Raw genomic sequence first — 19,869 nt, 5'->3', positions numbered from 1 at the left:
TATCCTGTCAGGAATGGTCTTACTGATAGTGCTACAACACTTTGAAATGGTCTAGTCGTGTCCATGGTTCTTTCTCGACATAATCAAAGCTGAAGTAGGCTAAGCATCTCACAACAAAGGCAGCGCCAACAATCTTGATAAATAATCCTTCAAGATTGAACCTGGAGGAGATTCAGAAGGCCAAGGCCATGCTGGATGTGCATGGGCTTTGAGTCGGCCGGATCTGCTGCGGTGATACGCGGGAGAAGAAGCAGGTGCATGTTGAAAATGGGGAACGGCTGCGTTGTTGTAGTGTGTTTGAATTGTGATAGTATGAATAGTGAAGTTAGAGATGTATTCTCAAATCTCGAATGACACGGTCCTATTGTACTCCATCTTCATAAGCAGATTTGCTGATCAGTGATAGACACTTGTTAACTCAAATCTTACCATAATACGTCAGTCAGTCAGCCGCCGCTGAAGAACATTCATTCACCTCATCTACTTCTCCGCCCACTTGCGATGCCGAACCGAGACCCGCCTCACTCGGAATTCGGGCCAGATGTGGATCTCCCCTGCAAGGTTCATTGGCGGTTTCCACCCGCAGCATCGGGTCGATTCCACGTGGGCTTACCGAGATGGGAAGCAAGATCCACTCCGATGAACCGGTTGGGATGGAGGCTTTTTCTTCCTTTTTTCTTTCCGCAAGATAGATCTTCACAAGCTATACACCACGAGAAGACGGACGTGTCTGGAAGGTACGTACAGCCTAGCTCAGCCCAGCGCATCGCATCGCCATCGCACGATACAGATCAGCATATCCTCAACTCACTCCTTATCCCCCATTCTCGCAATCAGATAAGAAAGACCGAACAGCAAAACCAGAGTCATCGCAGTTAAACTGCTACCAGAGTCAACCCACGAATACACCTTACACTCGTCCCCAAAACACACATACGCCCGTCAAACCACTTCAAAAGCAAAGCACAGCGCACCACCACCGATCGATCAAAATGTCCCACCTCCCGCGCCTCAGACCCCTAACCCGGCTCCTATCCCAGCCCCGAGGCTACAACAACCTCCCATCCCTCCCAACCCTCGCAACCCAGACTCAGATCCAAAAACAAACACAAAGCCGGCCCCTCCGCACCGCACCCTCAACTTCGGCTTCCGCAACAGCAACAGCAACAGCAACAGCAACGACCCCGGAACATGCACCCGCATACCACCACCTCCCTCCAACCCACAACCACGGCCACAGCCACGGCCACAACCACCCCCAATCCCCAGACCAACAAGCAGAAGCAGAAGCAAAAATCGCAAAAGCCCTCGAAACCCACCCGCTAACACAACGCCTCCGCGCCTCAAAAACCTACACAGAGACCCGCCCCCACCTCTCGATGCACCAGACGCACCGCGCAAACCACTTCGTAGCGGGTACCCTGTCGGGCGCGAACAAGGTGACCGTGCCGCCGTACGTGTTCACGCGGATGAAGTGCGGTAGCAGCCCTACTTCCCAATTCTCATCCCAGACCACAACTCAGACCACCGGCGCAAGCCAAACCCAAGGCCAAGCGGAGACAATCTCCCTCTTCCACCTAGGCAGCACGCTCAACGGACACCCGGGGTACGTGCACGGCGGCCTACTGACTGTGATGTTCGATGAGACGTTCGCGCGGTGCGTGGCGGGCTCGTTTGGGAGCGGGGTGGGGATGACGGCGAATCTGAGTGTGGATTTCCGGGCACCGGCGCGGCCGGATTCCGTTTATGTGCTGCGGGCGGAGACGGTGCGGGTTGAGGGGCGGAAGGCTTGGGTGCAGGGGTCTTTGAGGGTTCTGTCTCCTTCACAGAAGAAGGAAGGGCAAGGGGAGATGGAGGAGGAGGAGGGCACCTTGGTGGCGGAGGCGAGGGCGTTGTTTGTTGAGCCTAAGTTTGCGCAGGTAAGCATTCCCCTTCGGAGTTGGTTTGTGTAGGCGTTGGAGGTTGGGACTGGGAGCTTGAAGAAAGATGGCTAACTTCTCACCTAGTCAATGGTGCCGTTGTATCGGAATTGAAGACCCCCTTCTGGGAGTGGTTGCTGAAGACCACTCATGGTTGATAGAGTTGGTGCAATACCCACCAACGAGTGCGATAATACCCGGCGTTATCTTATACTCAGAATAGATATAGACATAGACTACACAGATAGACATAGATCTCAACATATTGAACCCATTGTAGCAACTGACTACACACCTGCTTATCATCACAATCGGCATATTTGCATTTCTATCTAAATCGGACCAATACGGAGCATTACCTCCAGGCAACTCCTTTTCCCGTCAAAATACACATGCGAAGTCACTCGGACCCAGAAATGCTCACTGAGAAAAGAAAGAATAGAACACATGCAGTTGGTCCGGGTCATTTTCCATCAACAAACCAATCCCTGCTGTATCGAACAATACGCTAGCTTTTGAGCCTCACGTAACGCTAGCACCCGCCTATGAGAGGTGGAAAGCGCCCTGACCTTCCTTGATGGCAACAGACAGCCGCTCGCGAAGCCTGTCCAGACTGCTGTAGTCGGGAAGCTTCAGGTAGTTGACACAGGTCATGACGCTGGGCAGGTAGTCGTCGGGAGTGTACGGCGGTTCGCTGGGCCGGCAGACCACGGTAAAGATCGGTGTGAGACTCTTGAAGCCTATAAAGTACATACACGTTAGCAGTGGATCAGCATAACCAGTCAGTGAGATCTCTTACCACCAATCGGCAGTTTGGGGCTGCCCGTCACAAACTGCAAGAAGTCACGTCGTTGTTGCGGGTTCAGCTCGCTCATCGTCTGCAGCAGGTTTCGCACGCTCCGACTATCCATGTTGAAGCCATGGTCGGCTTTGATCGAGTCCATCAGAGCTAGAATCAGGGTTAGCAAGCCGCTTCGACAGTATGTTGGCGATAACCTACTCTCAATAGTCCAATCCTCCTCGGCGCGGCCGAATAGCATGACCAGTTCCTTGGGGGTGAATGTCCGCAGAGCCGAGTAAGGGAAGACCTGGGAGAAACCAGCTCGGAAGGCCTCGACTTGACGTTGAACACCACTGCCCAAGGTCATATCCACCACCCGGTCCACGTACTGATCCACATTGTCAATCAACACCGGGATGTTAGAGCCATCCTTAATCAGCTCAATGGCCGGATAGCCTGGCAGGGTGAAATCCAGGCTTAGATCTTCAACGTTGACCCCGCCAATCTCAACCGCTTGGAGAGCCTGGGATTTCTGAGCGGCCGACAATCCCCTGTCTTCCTCGATCGCCTTCTTCGCATTGGCAAAGCGCTTCAGAAACAACAGAGAATTGGCCAGATCCTGGTCGACGGCCTTCACAGTCCCAAGCGACGGCGCGACGGAAGACGAGCTATCGGCGATACGGAAGAAGGCAGGGTTGAACGAGATGTCGATGATTCGAGAGTCGAGCATTGAACGGGCAACAAACTTTCCGAGGATCTTGAACAGGTGCAGCTGTTTCTTGCCGGCTTCCGACGCGGCTTGGGCCTCACTCATGGGTGCGGGGAACAGGCCGCGCTGGCCAAAGGCGTACTCTTCGCCGCTAAGGCAGTCATTCTCCCTCCAGATCTTGAGCTTCTTCTTCGAGAATTCCTTCGACACCGTGGAGTAGAACTCGAGCGTAGGGCCCAAGCCGGTGCCGACTTCCTCGAAGTATTCGACCTCCAATACGCTAGGCGACGACCCGTAGAGCTCCATCACCTTCATGGCGGACTCCAGAATACGGGTTCTGGAGATTCTCACCTTTTGCCGCTGCAATCGTCCGAGGATGGGCCGATCATCGCGTCGGCTATCATTGCGGTTATCGTCTCCATTTTGTGAGTTGTGCCACCTCATCATCGCGCGCGAATAGCCAAATGCGGTGGATTGGAGGAACAAGTGCCGCGTCTCAAACGGAAACAGGAAAGGGAAGAGACGAGCAAGGTCTTCGCTCCAGGTCGGCAGGCAGCTGCTCGCCACGATGAGGGGCTCTTCCAATTGACGGTTGAGCTTAGCGGTCAGCTTAGTGTTAATGAATTGCGCCAGCGGCTCAGGCTTCAGCGCAACCAGCTCTTTAGTTTCTGCAACGATATCATCAAGAGTGGCATTCATCTCATGCAAGACACGCAGCAGCTGAAGGATTCTCGCTGTCGTGGGGCCTTGGCTGAGAGAGGCCGGCATCTCCTCACCCTCCGCTTGACCAGCGGCGCTAGACCCTCCCTGGGCAATGGTGGAGGGCTCTGGAGGTGGAGGACCTGGAACTCGTCGAAACTTGACTGTATGGATCGCTGACCAAACGTTCTTTACGCTCGGATCGACCTGTTGACGATTGTGATGCACTGCACGGTATATGGTAGTATCGCTAGACACAGGGTGATCATCAATGCTAAACTCGATGTGCCAGTCGGTAGGAGTCGAGGCCATGGCAGCTGCATATGAAGAAAATGGCCGGCCTGCTGTGGCCAAGGAGCTGCCAGACGAAGGATTCGGAGCGGGTCCTGGCGCCGACGTTGATGATTTGGAAGCTGGTGTTTGCGATGGTGTGGCCACGCGGGTGCCGTCTTCTTTGCGAGCCGTGACCTTGCCGGAAGATGCAACCTCCATGTTGACTGCAGTAGGGTCATGAGCATTGTCGTCAGAAAGGTCTTCATCAAGATCGTCCACGATGGCGTTCAACTCTTCGTCGTCACCATCATCTTCATGGTCTTCGTCGTCGCTCATTTGTCGTTCGTCTGCGCATTCGAGTGGCTCATTGTCATGCTCGCTTTCGGCAGCGGCCTCCGGACGTCCGAACCGTCTAGACCTCGACTCGGACTCAGTCGCACCCGTGAGGGTTTCTCGGGGGCGAGATGTGTTACTCGTACCAGTCGACGTTCGGGGCAGCTGGGGGCTATCGCTGCTGGCGTTATCTCCACTAGCCAGATGCTCACGAAGCCGGGCTGCATTCGCATTGGCAAGCTGCGCAAGGATCGATTCGTGGTTACGAGACAGTCTTGGTCGATCGGTCAAGCTGATTCTCGGATGCAAAAAGTCATCCAAGGCTTTGAAGGTTGCAATGGCATGGATCGACACCATGATGTTGCGGTAGGTTCGAGGTATGTCCGAGTCATCATCTGCTACAAGCTTCAATCGAAGCTGCTTCCCAAGCATGTACGCGGCGTTGCTACGCGTGTTCTCGAGTGAGTTGTGGCTGACGGTGGTGACCTCGAAGTGCTCAGTCCTGCTGAGCAAATCCTGCAATTTTTGAATGAGCACACTGAAGGGGGTGGTTGCGGTACTCTGGCTCTGAGCCTTCTCTGAAATGGTCGACCCCATGAAGGCTTGCAGAAAAGCGGCGCGGGCCTCGCGCATGGATGAGGCTGAATACAGTAAGCACAGATCAGCAGGCAAGGGGCAAGTCGCTTACATTGAAAATCCCCGAAAACACCTAGGAGCACCTGGATGATACCAGAGTTCAGCAATTCGGAACTGGTGATACTCTCCAATGCATCGCCGTCGAAGTACGTCGCCAGTTTTTTGAATAAGGAGAGGCCTTCATCATCACCGTCGCCCGAATAGCAGGCCTCGATATCCGAAGCGAGGCTCTGCAGTTCTTTGAGGATCTCTAGGGCTTTGTCTCGCATATCTTTGCCCTGGCTAGCTTCGTACTGGCTGACAAATCCCTGGGCGTTGTGGGTAACGAGATCTTTCAAGGCATTGGCGATCTTAGTAGCGACAAGTTGGCCAGAAGCAGAAGACGAGGTTTCAGACATGTCGTCATTATCATCCTCGTCATCCTGCTCATCATAGTCGTCTTCGCCTTCGTCGTCATCTTGTCCATCCTCATCATCTGAGCCTACAACAGAAGCATCCTTGGCGGGGACTGCCGCGGCGGGTTTCTCCTCCTTAGATGCGTCCTGCGTAGTTGAGGCGCCGCCACTTTGCTTCTCCTGCTTGTTCGTGGACAATGGCTCCTGGGCAAGCTTGAAAATTTCCGAGATAACGCCTTCGCGGTGGAATTGATGCCGATAGACGTGTTCCAGTCGTATGAAAAGAAGTTCTGCGCATCGAATGGCGTGCGACACCAGAGTGGGGTGATCGTTCTGGGAAAGAATAGCTGCCAAGAAAGACGCATACGGCACCGTCTTCAGAGCATCCTCGATGAGCCCGACATCCAGGTTGTGGAGCATCTTGAGTTGGGCTGTAAGAACCTTTTGGCGGACTTCCAGGTTGACAGTGCTAGAGTAAGCATCGGTCAGTGTTGGCAGGAGTATCATAGCGAAGCGCTTCAGTTCCGTCTTGCATCCCAACAACAACTCGCGCCGTTGCTCAGCAGACTCCTGCGCCTTAGGAAGCTTAGATGCGCCGCTGACGCCGATCAACCCTTCTAACTGGGGAACATGCCGACTGGGCACAGTGGGCAAGATTTCACAGATAACATTCAGAGTCTCGAGGACCTGTTCCTTGGGGCGATGGATCAATGCTTGCATGACCAGGACACTGTCCATTCTCACGGCCGTGTCACCCAAATTGGCTGGAGGAGATACACCGGTCAGGATTTGATATAAAGTGTCAACCACGTCCATTTTGAGCAACTCGACAGACAACTTCGGGCTGGCTCTCGACACGATTGCTAGAACACGCAGGAACTGAGTGTGGATATGCGGTCCGATGAGGTTGGTGGTTCCCGGCAAGAGCAGTCGAAGCACAGCTTTCAGCATGGCGGGTTCGATCAGCTCCTCCAGCTTCTCCGGCTTGTGTTTGTAGCTCTCGACAATTCGCGAGACGCATAGACAACCTTGCTCCACCACCTTCTGGTCATTGCTCGAAAGCACATTGAGAAGAATTGGCATTACATCTCGAACCACAGGAAAGGAGTCGTGGGGCAGGTTGCGGCAGCAATTGGCTGCTGTTGTCACAGCCGTACGTTGCGTGCTCGTAGGGAAGAAATCGAGGTAAGTCAAACAAGCTGTCAATCCGCCCTCGCGCACGATGGAAGCCGGGAAGTCGACCGAGATCTTCGCTAGAGTCTAAGGCAATACCTGGTTAGCGCACAATCATCAGAAGGGCGAAACACTACTTACGCTAAGAGCTTGCTCGGCCAGGTCGATGAACTGAATGTCGAGGAGTTTCTGGCACAAGACCGGAACAGCCCCGCCATATACAACATTAGCCACTGAGCCACGCAGGGCCTCCATCAGGTTAGCCAAGCAGCGACATGCAAGCAGCATAATCTCCGGGTTCTCCTCGCCGAAATCGTTCGGTTGCATCAGAGCGACCAACTCCTTCACGTATGGGTCCGGCGAGAACTGACCCGACAGGTTGTCCTCGTTTGAAACCAACAGAAGGTCCGACAGCTCCTGCAGGGCGATGAGCTGGATGGACGGGTCGTCCTTCATCCTCAAATTATTCAGGATGTCGCGCAAGCGCGAAGACATGCCGGACATCATACCGGTCAGGGCCCGCAGGGTGCTCTGAAGACCTAGATGACCTCGAGCCCCGAACAGACTGTTGTGGAAGAGGTCCGCATCGTCGTCATCGTCGTCATCGTCGTCGTCCTCGTCCAGGGCCGATGGAATGGTGCCTTCATGGTCATCACTAATCGGAGGGGATTCGTGTTCTTCTTCCATCTGCTCCTGCTCCTCCAGATCCTCTTCGGCCTCTCTCATGAGAACATCGGAGTCAGTTTTGGGAGAACGCTTCTTCTGCCGGGGGGCCGGAGACTGAGTGGTCGGGGTACGATCTGTGGTAGGGGCAGTGTCAGTCCTCGTTCTTCGCTCTTGCTCACTACCAGCTCCGCCCTTACCCTCTGATCTTCCGCTCTTATTAGACTTTCGTCGGGATGGAGGCGAGACGTGAGCCTTTGACGATTCCTCCGTGGGTCGCGAGGATGAACTACAAGGATATGCCGTCAGTATATTCTCTGTGATACAAACGCGATCCTAGGTCTGGCTCACCCCGGTTGGGACATAGTCGCTGGACGATGGCGTGTGCCGCGACGGTGGGCCGCAGTGGAAGCCGCTTGGGGTGCTGGCGGGGTAGAAGACGCCGCACGCCGCTGTCGTTTGCTCTTCCGAGGGGTGGAGGAGGGATTCGCTTGTTCGGAGGTTCCCACAGACTGATCAGGACGGGGGGCCTTGCGCTTCCGAATCGACGCCGGACCAGCGGCGGGATTTGTAGGAGAGGAACCGGCGCTGGTAGACGGGTGAGGTTCTGCAGCGTGTCTCGCAGCAGAACGAGTGACCCTGGAGGACATGAGAAGGGATTCACTTCCAGGAAATGATGAAAGGTGATGCGGGTTGTGGAGTGAACAGGAGAATAGGGCCGTAATGACGGTGCAGGAAGGAGGATTTTAAAACTATAGCGGCCGTCGGATCAAGCGAACCGACACGGGGTCGACGGACTCGGCCACATGCACAGCTCGTCGGCACCCCTCCGCGGATACCGCTATACTAGCTGTGAGGATGTATTGCAGCTTGCGGAAGTCACTAGTCGCGAGGAACAGGGGGGGAAATCCAGGACTGAGATCCAGACGCCAGAAACGATAGAGAAAAGTGACGGCGAGAGGGATCAAAAAGGGCAATAGAAGTGTGATATGTACCTGGCGGCAGAGGTGGAGAGTTCAGCGGAGGGAAGAGCGGAAGCGTCCTCTAGAGGGTCCTGGCGGTGAGAATTGGGCCTTTGTTTGGCCATATGTCGATTGCTAACCAGAGCTAGATACGGAGGGCTCGCTCGTCAATCGACGCCGTTCAACCCGCCATCCGTCACTGTCGGAACTGTTGACCGTGAGTGAATGAGAGGTCCGGGGTGGGTGGGCGATGGACTGGGTATCCGTGGACGATCCGGGGTGTGAGTTTCGGTGAGAGCCGATCGGGTGGATTGAAGTGATGGGGGGAAGACAAGGAGTTCAACAGGATGGGGAGAGAATAGAAGAAAAAAGACGTGTAGGTAGGAGACTGTAAGTGGAAGTCACACAGGGAAGAAGATGTTGGAGAGCAAGAGAGAAATGCAAGAGAGCGAGAGGGAGTTGATGGATGAAGTCGGGGGTGACGGCAAGGTGGAAATGGAATGGATGGGGGGAAGAGGGAAGATCGATTGACGTGGTGGTGCCGGGCGGTGATGGCAGTTCGGACACCCACAGACTACCAAAGTGCAACTATATCACCCTCGCCGCCTTGACCAGACATATTCATGCCGCTGCACAGCAGTCCAAGATCTAGGCCTGATGTTCATGGTGAGGTCAGTTCCAGTTGTTGCTGGTATTCATCGGTATCCATTGTTGCTGACTCGACACTCCAAGGGCAACCGAGACCGATCGCTACTAACATAACCATCTCTCACGAGATCAGTACTACATGACGATAATCATCGTGTCGATGGCCAGACTGCATGTAGAACTGAACGAAGAAGTACGCTTGGTTATTGCCCATCTGCAAGACATTTAATAGCTGTCCGTGTCAATCTAGGATGATATCGAGGTCAATAAGGCGGGTCTCGAGCTTATCGACACCTAAGCCTGTGCCCGATATACTTCCGATCATCTTCTGAGCTATGTATGGATCTAGAATCCCTCACAATCCTTTACGGTCGCTCAACCCCACGATTCTCTAATTGCCTCCTCGTCATCACTTCACCTACGAGCCACCGCCTACATTACGCAGACTCATAGCTCTACTGCCTCTGAAGCACGCAATCCGACCCCGAGCGCACCTGAGTTCATCGTACCGGAAGACGCAAGGGGCAGCCATGCGGATGACTGCATCAGCGCGCGGGGTCCTTATCGCCCGCATTGGCTGTGGAGATAGATGTAGCCTCATTCTTGGTGTCCCTACCGAAACTCAGTCTTGCATGGGATATCTCATTGCGACCGTCGCCATAGCTCTAATCGTGGCTGGTTGCTGATATCCCTTACAGGGAAGGTGACCGATGTGACCGATGCCGGAGATCTAAGCAGCAAGGGTAGTCAACTAGTACACTGGCTTTGGGTCCAAGAAGACGAGACATGACCAGGATCATCAAAGTAGGAAGATGCATCTGGCAAGATAATGACAAGAGGCGACCACCAGTCAGGATCTTGTGAAGAATAAGAATAAGACTGAGGGGCTGCAGAGTAATGCATGGGGTACGATGTAGGTACTGTACGACTACCTACAGAGAGGATGTGCAATTCGGAGAAACAAAGTGGGGGAAGTTCCCCTCAGTAAGTATTCAACTTAGTCCGCTCGGGGAATGAATGCCCTCCTCATTCAGTTCGAACTTCGGAGGAATCGCTGCCTAGAAACAGGCCGATGTCCGAGGATTGTACGCAGAAAGATACCTGTAGGCAGCAAACAGGCCCCAAGGGAGAACTACAGCCATAAGAAATCAAGTATTTAACTACAATCATTTATAAAGAGCACCCTCCAGCTCAATCGATCTCATAACAAACACCGAACTCTCGCGTGTGCCCTCCTTATCAAAACCAACTCCAAACCCCCCGCGGCGAAATCTCCCCAATTGGGAACCGAGGATCACATCATCACGAGTTGCTCACACCGAGCGACCGACTTGGTCTTTTTTTTTTTTTCGCAGTGCCATCGGTTTTCCCCGCCCCGCCGCCGGTTTTTGAACTCCTTTCCCCCACGCTGACTAAATCGCCTTTACTTTGCGCCGCCGCCCGCATTCATCCATCCATCATCCATCATCCATCCTCCATCCATCCATCCATCCATCCATCCACAGTATTCCAGTTTATCCTACCTCAATCAATCTCAGCACAACTCTTCTCCCGTCCCTTCCAGTCTATCCCACTATACCCCCAGTCCTCCACCAAAACCAAACGCATCCATCCAAGAAGACACCGCATCCATACAGACAGACGTACCCGCGCCATTCAACCAAATCCACCAACCAAACCCGCTCTCATCCGCGAGAGCACACACCCACAACATGACCGACACCAGCACGATGCCAGGCACAGGGGACGACGTACTGGGCACGCCCCCACCGCTACCCCCCGCCCCAATGCAAGACTACACGTTCCCGGAGCACCGCCTGAAGCGGCGAATGGACGACCCGGAGAAGACGCCGTTGCTGCTGGTAGCGTGCGGGTCGTTCTCGCCGATCACGTACCTGCACCTGCGGATGTTCGAGATGGCCGCCGACTACGTGAAGTTCAGCACCGAGTTTGAGATCGTCGGCGGGTATCTGTCGCCGGTGTCGGACGCCTACCGCAAAGCTGGGTTGGCGAATGCGGAGCATCGGTATGCGTTTCCAACTACACTCTCCTAAACCAAAAAGATAGAGAAGAGACGACGAAGCTAACACACATATCTAGAGTGGCGATGTGCCAGCTAGCTGTGGATCAAACCTCCGACTGGCTCATGGTGGATACCTGGGAGCCCACGCAAAAGGAATACCAGCCCACGGCCGTGGTGCTGGACCACTTCGACCACGAGATCAACACCGTTCGCCAGGGCATCGAGGCCGGTAGCGACGGTACACGCAAGCCCATCCAGATCGCCCTGCTGGCCGGCGCGGATCTGGTCCACACCATGTCTACGCCGGGTGTCTGGAGCGAGAAGGATCTCGATCACATTCTCGGGAAATACGGCGTATGTCCTCCGGCTCACCACCAACCGCTAAATCAAAACTAACTTTACATTAGACCTTCATCGTCGAACGCAGCGGAACAGACATCGATGAGGCCCTCGCCGCCCTCCAAACCTGGAAGAAGAATATCCATGTCATCCAGCAACTCATCCAGAATGACGTCAGCAGCACCAAGATTCGCCTTTTCCTGCGTCGCGACATGAGCGTCCGATACTTGATCCCCGTCCCCGTCATCCACTACATCGAGCAGCACAATCTTTACAAGGATGACGGGACTGCCGCGGCGGCGACGGCGTCTGACAAGGGGAACAGCCGGCAGGACCCGGGTTCCTCAGGATGAACATGAACTCCGGGGTCCCCCACCACCAAAACGTTTGAGTCATACACCCTGGCATCTTAACCGTTCTCCTCATCCAATTAGAAGACGGCAAGACCATAAAGATGGAGACGGGCGGGGAAATGAGAAAAGAAGAGACAGCTGCACGACGACTTCACCACCCAGCGGGCCGGCCTCGCCTTCCCGTCATCTTGCCCTTGCTCACGTCCTCGCATCTGCCCTTAGATCCGCTCAGTGGTGTACCTCTCCCGCCGCACCTATCGCTATCCCTCTTCATCCGTCTCCTGATCAAAAGCGCCCGGAGCACGGGCATAGTGTACGATGAACGATCCACAAAAGAGGGGAGCGAAGTGAGCAAAACTCCCGGGTAATGATTGCACGTGTACCGAACCTCCTCACGACGAGCGAGTCAAAGTGTTCTCAGATCCCTGTTGCCCCATGCCGTTTCTTCATTCATTTTTTTTTCCAACGCAATTGGGACTTGGCCTTTTGTTTTCATCCTCTATCAGAGGCGTTCTGATGCAACTGTCACGATTAATGCGTTGTGTTCTCTGTTCGTGTTTCGTTTGTCCTCAAAGATACCATTCATACATACCATAGAGTCATCTAATACCATCATCCTTCTCTTTTTCCTTTTCTGTTGTTCGTCACACTGATCAAGCAGTTTCGCGCTGTAGGCGACACGCAATAGAGAGTGTTGTCGTTGCCAGCATCATGACTCCCTTGAAAGCAGAATATAAATACCAGGCATAGACTGGTGTCGTTTCTCGCTTCATAAACCCATGAAAGCAGAGTATCAAGACCCGTGCTGGCAGCACAACCAACGGCTATGTCATGTATGTAATCTGTGTCCTGAGATTAAATATGTGCATAGATAAGAAACAATGATAGGGAACCGAGGTCCCCCAGGTTTAATCCTTCGGGTATAATAATAACGACGAAATCTAAAAGAACATGAGAGGTACCCCAATGACGAGGTTTAATATGTAAAGCATCCAAAGCAGGCTTCCTTTACACAGAGTTTGCAAGATTAGTGTCGCCCTTCCTCTCGAACGCGAAAAGCGAGTTGCATATAGACATCATGCATGCATGCAGAGAAACATATCGACAATAATATGCATCGCAAAGAAAAAATAGCTCAAAGAGGATATAGATCACAATTATGACAAAATATCACAGAGAAGAGAGGTCGAAGAAGGCAAGAAGCAGAAGGGGAAAAAAACCCAAGGTATTTATAATCCATGAATACCCAAACATCAGTCGTATACATCGTCGCCAGATTTTGATCTTGCCATGAGGACCTTGCGGACACAAAGGCAAGAAGGAAATAGCACAGCTAATCATCACAGTCATTCCAGAGATCCTCGGCCTCAATCACGCCCAGACACTCGTCATCATGCATCAGTGCGATAACAACCACCGGCGTACTGGCGGAGGCATTCGCCTCGGACGCCAGTCGGCGGGCGTCATCGATGGTGCTGGAGCTGGGGATTTGAAGCCAGTCCTTGCGAGACACGCTGAAGGGGAGGCCCAGGTCGACGAACGACGATACATGCATATCCACGTAGTTGCTCTGGGAAAGGAAGCGCAGGTGTCGGGGAGGAATAATCTCCGATGGGGACAAGAAGACCCATGATTTTGCGTGAGGGTGTTGGATGGCTGTAAGGAGAATGTCCAAGAGCCGGATCTTACCGGATGCAGAGACCTTGGGGATCTGATCAAGGGAAGTCAACATATCAGCAACGCGTGGTCGCTGGCTGCCCTTGCTGTCCGTCTGGGGGAACGAGGCGATGGACTGCTGGGTTGGCATGTAATCGGATGGAGTGGAGGTACTAGAAGCCGAGGACATGCTCATTGGCGTCAAAGCCATGGAAGCAGCCCCAATGGCACCGCCTGGGTGATAACTCTTGAAGATCTCGGCCGGACCCCGCCCGGGCGTGGTGTGCAGTCGTCGAGCCGTGGCGATAGCCAGTGCATCTCCCAGCGACAGAGCTACCGTGGTGGACGACGTAGGAGCACTCACGCCGATCGAGGACTCTTCATCCTCGTGAATTGGGGCGGGTAGAAGTATCCCCATATTTGAAGGGTGGAAGGACAAAAGAGGGCAGGTAGACGGGTGCATGTGGGAGGTGATGGCTATCACCGGAACAGTAGACGGGATATGGGGGAGCAGCAGTAGAAGTTCCGGGGTACGCCCGGAAAAGGAAATCAACAAAAGGGTATCATGCTGAAGGACGGCGCATGGTTAGCCAGACACTATTTTGGAAGAATTCGGATTATCTTACTGGTCGAATCATGCCAAGGTCGCCATGGAGGGCTTCTGTCGGATGCAAAAAAGCACTGTATATTCCGAGACTGTTCATGGTGGCCTCCAACTTCTGGGCGATTTTGCCACTCTTGCCCACACCGCAGCAGACTAGTTTTCCACCATGGTGAATGGTGCGCACGATCTGGCTCACGGCGCGCACGAGGTGTTCCTGGGCGAGAGCATCGGTCTGGTAGATCTGCTCCAGGTGCGCCAAGGCCGCCCGCTCGGTGGAAATGACCTGGATGGCGGTCGATACTGCGCCGGAGGTGACCTTAGCAGCCGAAAGGGCAAGATCCGAGGGGTCCGGAGGAGTCATGGAGAGGAGGAAATCATCGTGAGCGGCGGGAGATGCGTGGGAGAGCGGCGTGGCGGCGGGAGAGAGCGGGACGGGGAAATGCTGCTTGAGATGCCCCATCATTGCGGTAGCATTCTCTGACTGCTTGCTGAAAGAAAAGGCTGTGCAAAGACGAACAACCGCGTCTTCTCCCAGGAAGAAGCCTGGGAAAAGAGAACCCAGACAAAAGCCAGTAGAGAGAAAAGAGGGGAATCGGAATCGGAGGTGGGGGGAAGAAGAGGAGAAAGAGAGAGAGGGAGGGGAGGAAGAGAAAGAAAAATGCGGAGGGGCGAAAGAGGGACCGGAAGAGGCACAGCTTCAGATAACAGCCCGGCCCGGAAATGTTGTCGCGTCGGAGATTAGACTAGCCAGAACAGAAAATGATCCGGAGAGAAAATAGCGCCTAGATACGATAGACTAACCTGCAGGCAGAGAGAGAGATTGGAGATTCAGCAGAGTAACCCCGCCACGATGCAGTGAGCCAGTCAATTGTCCCGATGAGGGCATTCCTTCCATCGGCTGGTCGTCCGAATCAGCCGCTATCACACCATTGCCGCGGATGTTGAGTCTATCTCTAGGCAGTGCACGGATCCTACTACTTGAGGATTAATAATAATAATAATACATTGTCAGATATACCCAATGTTACAGTTACATGCCCCCCCACCCCCAAAACCCCTGCTCTGCCCAACTCTAATATTTATGTTCAATTCAACGGCTTGATCCCCTTGTGAATCGCCGCAATGCCGCCCGTGAGATTCTCGAACCCGCGGCCGGGGATCATAAACCCAGCCTTCTGGATCATCCCGCGGAACTCCTCCTGGCTGGGGAATTGCTCGATACTCTCGACGAGGTACTGGTAACTCTCACGGTCGCCGGCGACCAACTGGCCGATGAGGGGGATGGCGCTGAAGCTCCACTGCTTGTAGACGGCGTTGAAGAGGGCGTTATCGACCTTGCTGAACTCCATGCAGGCGAAGACACCGCCGGGCTTGAGCACGCGGAACGCCTCGTTCAGGGCGGCCTGCTTGTCGGTGAAGTTGCGGATGCCGAAGACCACGGTGTACAAATCCACCGAGTTGCTGGGGATGGAGGGCATGCTCTGGGCGTTGCCCTCCATGAAGTCCAGGCGATTTGTGTTGTAGTAGGGAGTCTGGATGCTGCGCTTCTTGCCCTCCGCCAGCATGTCCGGGTTGATGTCCGCGATCGTCACCCGCGTCGCCGTGTCGTGGTTGATGTTGGTCGCGTGGTCCAGCATGCGGAACGCGATGTCGCCCGTCCCGCCGGCGATATCGAGGATGTTCCAGCCGCGGCCGGCCGCGTCGTGGTCGCGCGAGGGCAGCGCCGACCCCGGGTTTAGCGTGCGCACAAAGTGGTCCTTCCACAGCCGATGAATGCCCAGCGACATCATGTCGTTCATCACATCGTAGGACGAGGCAACCGAGCTGAACACGGTTTTCACTAGAAAGTACGGAATGCAATCAGTAACTGTGGCAGCAAGCCCGTAAGCTGGGTAGAGAGTCGGCAATCTTACCCATGGACTCCTTCTGCGACTCCGGGACATTCTGGAAGCCGAAATGCGTGAAGCGCTCATCGTCGGCGTTCGGCTTGGGCGGTTGAGCCTGGGCTTGTCGTGTGCAGGAAAAGCAACGGTAGGGCGTCTCGGGCACGGCCAATCGCCGTCTTGTTTGAGTTTGCAAGCTCCTCCAGAGAGATCGAGACGACATGATGGTGGTAATGGAGTGTGGAATGTTGAGCTGGGCCGAAGGAAGGGAGAAGATTCGCGTGGAGATCGAGAGATCCGCCCGGGGCGGAATTCTGCGATAACGTGCTGCCTGAGGCACGCAGAAAGTGCTGCCTTCTTCCGTTCCGCCCGCCGCCGCTTCTTATCTTCGGCCGTCACCACAGGCTGGATCTTCGTTGGGCTCAATTCCAATCTTAGCAATTAATTAGACCAGTCTCTTGAGGCAGTCTTTTGAAAACTGCGCCCCTTATTCGTTCAAATCTCCTGTTCGAGCTCTGAAAAGAAACCGGTTATATCCTTTCCAACTTAGACAATTATTGCGATATGATATACTTTGACATATGCTCCTTCAACACATCACCGAACGATCAGGTTCCCTGATACCATCATATGTGAGCCTTAGGACAATTCCCCCTTAAAGAACCTCACAACTGCCCCCAACCACACATTTCACCTTCAAATCCCCCTCCGCCACACTTTCCCCGACCCAAAACACGACGCCATCCCCAGCAACCGGCACCCGCCAATCCTGCACCGCAACATCCCAAATACTCAAGTCCTTACGCGTCACGCTCAACTTGACTACTTCACTCGCCCCGGGTGCCAGGGTTCCAGTCTTCGCAAACGCCCGCAGCTGTCTCTGGGGTGTATCCACGCCCAGCACCGCCTCGCCAGGTAACTGCACGTACAACTGCACGACAGCCCTCCCACTCCGCCTACCGGCGTTGGTAACTGTGACCGCGACCTCAAACGCCGTGTCAAACAGCGCAGGGTTACCGCCCTGTCCGCCTCCGGCGCGCGGGGCGGGCTGCGGCGTGGTGGAGTAACCGGAAGGGTATGAGTAGGTAGTGGTGTTGGTGATCTTCTCGGGGTCATCGAGGTACGGGTACAGGTATCGCCAGATGCGATCCAGGGTGCTGGGCCATGCGACCTCATTCGGGTCGGGAATGGTTGTGGGGTAGGTTGGCACGGAGGCCTTGCTTGATCTTGCGGCGGGAAATCCGGTGCTTAGTTCGGTGACGGTGGTGAGAGCAGGGGAGGAATACTTGAAGGTCGTGTACGATAGGCCGTATCCGAAGGGGTAGCGGGGGGTGATGTTTGCTTTGAGGAAGTAGCGGTAGTCGATATACAGTCCTTCGTCGAACCAGTCTTGGATCTGGGAAAAGAGAGGTTGAGAGGTGATGATGTTCATGGAGGACGGGTAGTTGGATGCCGAGGTGGGGATGGTGTAGGGCAGGTGGCCGCTTGGGCTGGTGTCGCCGTAGAGGATGTCGGTGAGTGAATACCCGGCCGCTTGGCCGGGGAGGTGAGCGATGAGCACCGCTTTGACGCTGGGGAGGTCGATGAACGACTCGAGCAGGATCGGGCCGACGGTGTGGATGACCACGACCACCGTGGAGAACTTGGCTGCAGCGGCCTGCACGAGCGCATTGCCGTTGTGCCACGCATTAAAGCCTGCGTTGGTGCGGTCCCCTGGGTTGGACTCTACGGTGATGTAGTTCTCGCCGGAATCCGCATTGATGAAGACAACGGCGATGTCGGAGGGGGATGGCGTGGCCAAGTTGGCGGGGAAGCTGTCAGTCAGGTAGAAAGTCGTCGTGTTGGAGGTAGTGACGTTGGCGATGGCTTCCTGCGGCGTGACGAGGGATGGGAGGCGTGAAGTACCGCTTCCCCAACCCATGGTTAGGACGCCCTGGTCGCAGCCCATATCACTGCAGGAATTGAGGCCTGACTTGTTGGGACCAGCGTCGGTGCCGAAGACTTTGAGGGAGGCGCTACGTTTGAGGGGCAAGGTGCCGTTCTCGTTCTTGAGGAGAGTGATGGCGTCCCGAGCAATGGCGTGCGCCGTGATGTTATGGTTGCCTTGCACGTCGACAAATTGATTGACGACACCCGTGGGGGAGAAGAGGGCACCCGGATACAGAGGACCGGTCTTGTCGAGGGTGTTGGTAGAGAAATTGGGCAGAGGGTAATCCTTGTCCTGGCCCATCTGATACCAGGTAGCCACGATCCGAGTCACCTTGGAAGGGCTTAGCATAAAAGCAGCAACGAGAACGAAAGAATCATACCATATCATTGAGCCGATCCAATGGAACAGTTCCGTTGAGTATCGCTGTTGATAATTCCGATCCCCAGTACGCAGTCCCCAGCAAAGGGATGCGACCATCGCCCGGCATGGCCATATCAAGTCCGGCTAGGGCAGAAGAAACGCCTCCCTGCTGAGCGAGCCAGTCGGTCATGACAAAGCCTTGAAAGCCCAGCTCGTCCTTGAGGATGCCGTTAATAAGCATGCTGTTCTGGCTGCTTGCAGAGCGGTTCACCTGTGCTCGTCAGCCTAGTAAATTTCTGCGCTCATCCAGACAGACTCACATCATTGTACGCCGTCATTACAGAGCCCACTCCGGCCCTCACTCCCTCCGCGAATGGCCACAGATACAATTCATGCAGAGTACGATCGTCGATATTGGATGAATAACCTTGGGTCAGCGCCGTGGTCTCGCGATACATCTCCTGCTCATTGCCGATATAATGTTTCAAGCAGGCGATCGCACCAGTGCTTTGCATGCCCTGGATCGTCATTGCGCCACCGATCGCCTGCAGCGTGGGATCAGCCCCGAAGCCTTCCCAGCCGCGTCCACCCAGTGGCTTCCTAAACATCGGCCCGACCACGGGGCCTAGGAGGACATTCACACCCTTCCCGCGAGCTTCTTCGCCCAGCTCCACCCCACGCTGATACATCAGGTCCTTGTCCCAGGTGGCCCCGACCGTCACTCCAGGAGGGAATGCGGTGTTGTGGTCTGAGTTCCGGATACCCAGAGGGGAGTCCTGGAGACAGAGGTTTGGTATGCCGAAGCGGAGTGCGCTTCCTGTCTGACCGACACAGGGACCCATGTACATTCCGGTGCCGGTGGTGAGGTTGACCTTCTCAGCGAGGGTCATGTTGCTCACCACGGCTTGGGCTTTGGCGTATGCGGCGCTCCATTCGGAGATCCACCCCCCAGGCGGGGTCGGGTAGTAGGGGGGCGAGTAGGCTTCGGCATCATCACGGCGATGGTGGTCGGCTGCAAAGTATCCCGGAAGGAGAAGAGCTAGAAGAGAAAGATGTTGCCAGACAGGAATCATTGTCGATGTCTTAGAGCCAGAGTACGAGGGCATACAGAGAAGCCGCGCAGCAACCAACAAGAACCGACAGGGTTGCCAAAGATATAACTATCAATTCTTCGTAGGCTCAAATCTAGTCAGGGGCATTCGGTCACAAGGCCTTCCCCATGAAGAGTCTATGCGACCTATACATATCATGACATATGAAAACTGCGAGTCAACGCCAATCATATTGCAGAACATTGCTGTTGACATTTTGAATTCAGCGATCCTTTCTGAATGAACAAGTGATTCAAAGGCCTCTGAGCAGTAGTCTACAGGGATTCCGAGTATTAGACTGCATGAGTTGCATGAGCAGACCGAGGCAATGCGCGTTGCTTGCTGAAAATAGCAGCCGTCCGCGCCATTCCGCGCCCAACAAGGGATGAGGTCCGGTGGCTGATCCACGGTCTATTTGTGGTGGCCAGAGTGCGGGGGC

General features: G+C 54.6%; 6 protein-coding genes across 6 annotated transcripts; 2 read left to right on the top strand and 4 right to left on the bottom strand.

Annotated features, from left to right (window-relative positions):
- Positions 1-1,307: 1,307 nt before the first annotated feature.
- BO97DRAFT_328203 (PaaI family thioesterase) lies at positions 1,308-2,033 on the top strand (the record flags this gene model as incomplete). Its single annotated transcript, XM_025691330.1, has 2 exons — positions 1,308-1,919; positions 2,007-2,033. Coding segments are annotated over 2 exons (639 nt in total), but the record flags the coding sequence as incomplete, so codon positions are not given.
- A 429-nt stretch (positions 2,034-2,462) lies between these two features.
- On the bottom strand, positions 2,463-8,231 carry BO97DRAFT_333503 (HECT-type E3 ubiquitin transferase UFD4; the record flags this gene model as incomplete). The annotated part of the gene is made up of 7 exons (XM_025691362.1): positions 2,463-2,659; positions 2,719-2,868; positions 2,920-5,355; positions 5,403-7,005; positions 7,060-7,718; positions 7,782-7,870; positions 7,933-8,231. 7 exons carry the CDS (start codon positions 8,229-8,231, stop codon positions 2,463-2,465), a joined length of 5,433 nt encoding a protein of 1,810 aa, XP_025556486.1.
- A 2,690-nt stretch (positions 8,232-10,921) lies between these two features.
- Positions 10,922-11,906, top strand: BO97DRAFT_334735 (nicotinamide/nicotinic acid mononucleotide adenylyltransferase; the record flags this gene model as incomplete). The annotated part of the gene is made up of 3 exons (XM_025691410.1): positions 10,922-11,217; positions 11,292-11,568; positions 11,622-11,906. The coding sequence occupies 3 exons, from the start codon at positions 10,922-10,924 to the stop codon at positions 11,904-11,906; spliced, it is 858 nt and encodes a 285-aa protein (XP_025556485.1).
- A 903-nt stretch (positions 11,907-12,809) lies between these two features.
- Positions 12,810-14,952, bottom strand: BO97DRAFT_474376 (SIS domain-containing protein). Its single transcript, XM_025700319.1, has 2 exons — positions 14,189-14,952; positions 12,810-14,130 (listed from the first exon to the last, which is right to left on the bottom strand). Exons 1-2 carry the CDS (start codon positions 14,627-14,629, stop codon positions 13,240-13,242), a joined length of 1,332 nt encoding a protein of 443 aa, XP_025556484.1. The 5' UTR covers positions 14,630-14,952; the 3' UTR covers positions 12,810-13,239.
- Positions 14,953-15,205: 253 nt separating this feature from the next.
- Positions 15,206-16,302, bottom strand: BO97DRAFT_359078 (class I SAM-dependent methyltransferase). Its single transcript, XM_025692304.1, has 2 exons — positions 16,080-16,302; positions 15,206-16,006 (listed from the first exon to the last, which is right to left on the bottom strand). The coding sequence occupies exons 1-2, from the start codon at positions 16,270-16,272 to the stop codon at positions 15,252-15,254; spliced, it is 948 nt and encodes a 315-aa protein (XP_025556483.1). The 5' UTR covers positions 16,273-16,302; the 3' UTR covers positions 15,206-15,251.
- A 43-nt stretch (positions 16,303-16,345) lies between these two features.
- Positions 16,346-19,646, bottom strand: BO97DRAFT_447680 (beta-glucosidase; the record flags this gene model as incomplete). The annotated part of the gene is made up of 4 exons (XM_025698796.1): positions 16,346-18,309; positions 18,359-18,610; positions 18,660-19,378; positions 19,583-19,646. 4 exons carry the CDS (start codon positions 19,644-19,646, stop codon positions 16,705-16,707), a joined length of 2,640 nt encoding a protein of 879 aa, XP_025556482.1. The 3' UTR covers positions 16,346-16,704.
- Between the last annotated feature and the right edge of the window lie 223 nt (positions 19,647-19,869).

The sequence above is a fragment of the Aspergillus homomorphus genome, assembly GCF_003184865.1.
Source record: "Aspergillus homomorphus CBS 101889 unplaced genomic scaffold BO97scaffold_1, whole genome shotgun sequence".
In the NCBI taxonomy this organism is placed as follows: Eukaryota; Fungi; Ascomycota; class Eurotiomycetes; order Eurotiales; family Aspergillaceae; genus Aspergillus; species Aspergillus homomorphus.
This window is presented reverse-complemented; position numbering and strand designations above follow the sequence as displayed.

Excerpts from the sequence above, each read along its gene's own strand:
- BO97DRAFT_359078 (XM_025692304.1), bottom strand. The coding sequence starts at position 16,272 with ATGTCGTCTCGATCTCTCTGGAGGAGCTTGCAAACTCAAACAAGACGG. Across the intron at positions 16,007-16,079 it reads GTCGCAGAAGGAGTCCATGG|TGAAAACCGTGTTCAGCTCG; the intron begins GTAAGATTGCCG and ends CGTACTTTCTAG.
- BO97DRAFT_474376 (XM_025700319.1), bottom strand. The coding sequence starts at position 14,629 with ATGATGGGGCATCTCAAGCAGCATTTCCCCGTCCCGCTCTCTCCCGCC. Across the intron at positions 14,131-14,188 it reads ACCTTGGCATGATTCGACCA|CATGATACCCTTTTGTTGAT; the intron begins GTAAGATAATCC and ends GCCGTCCTTCAG.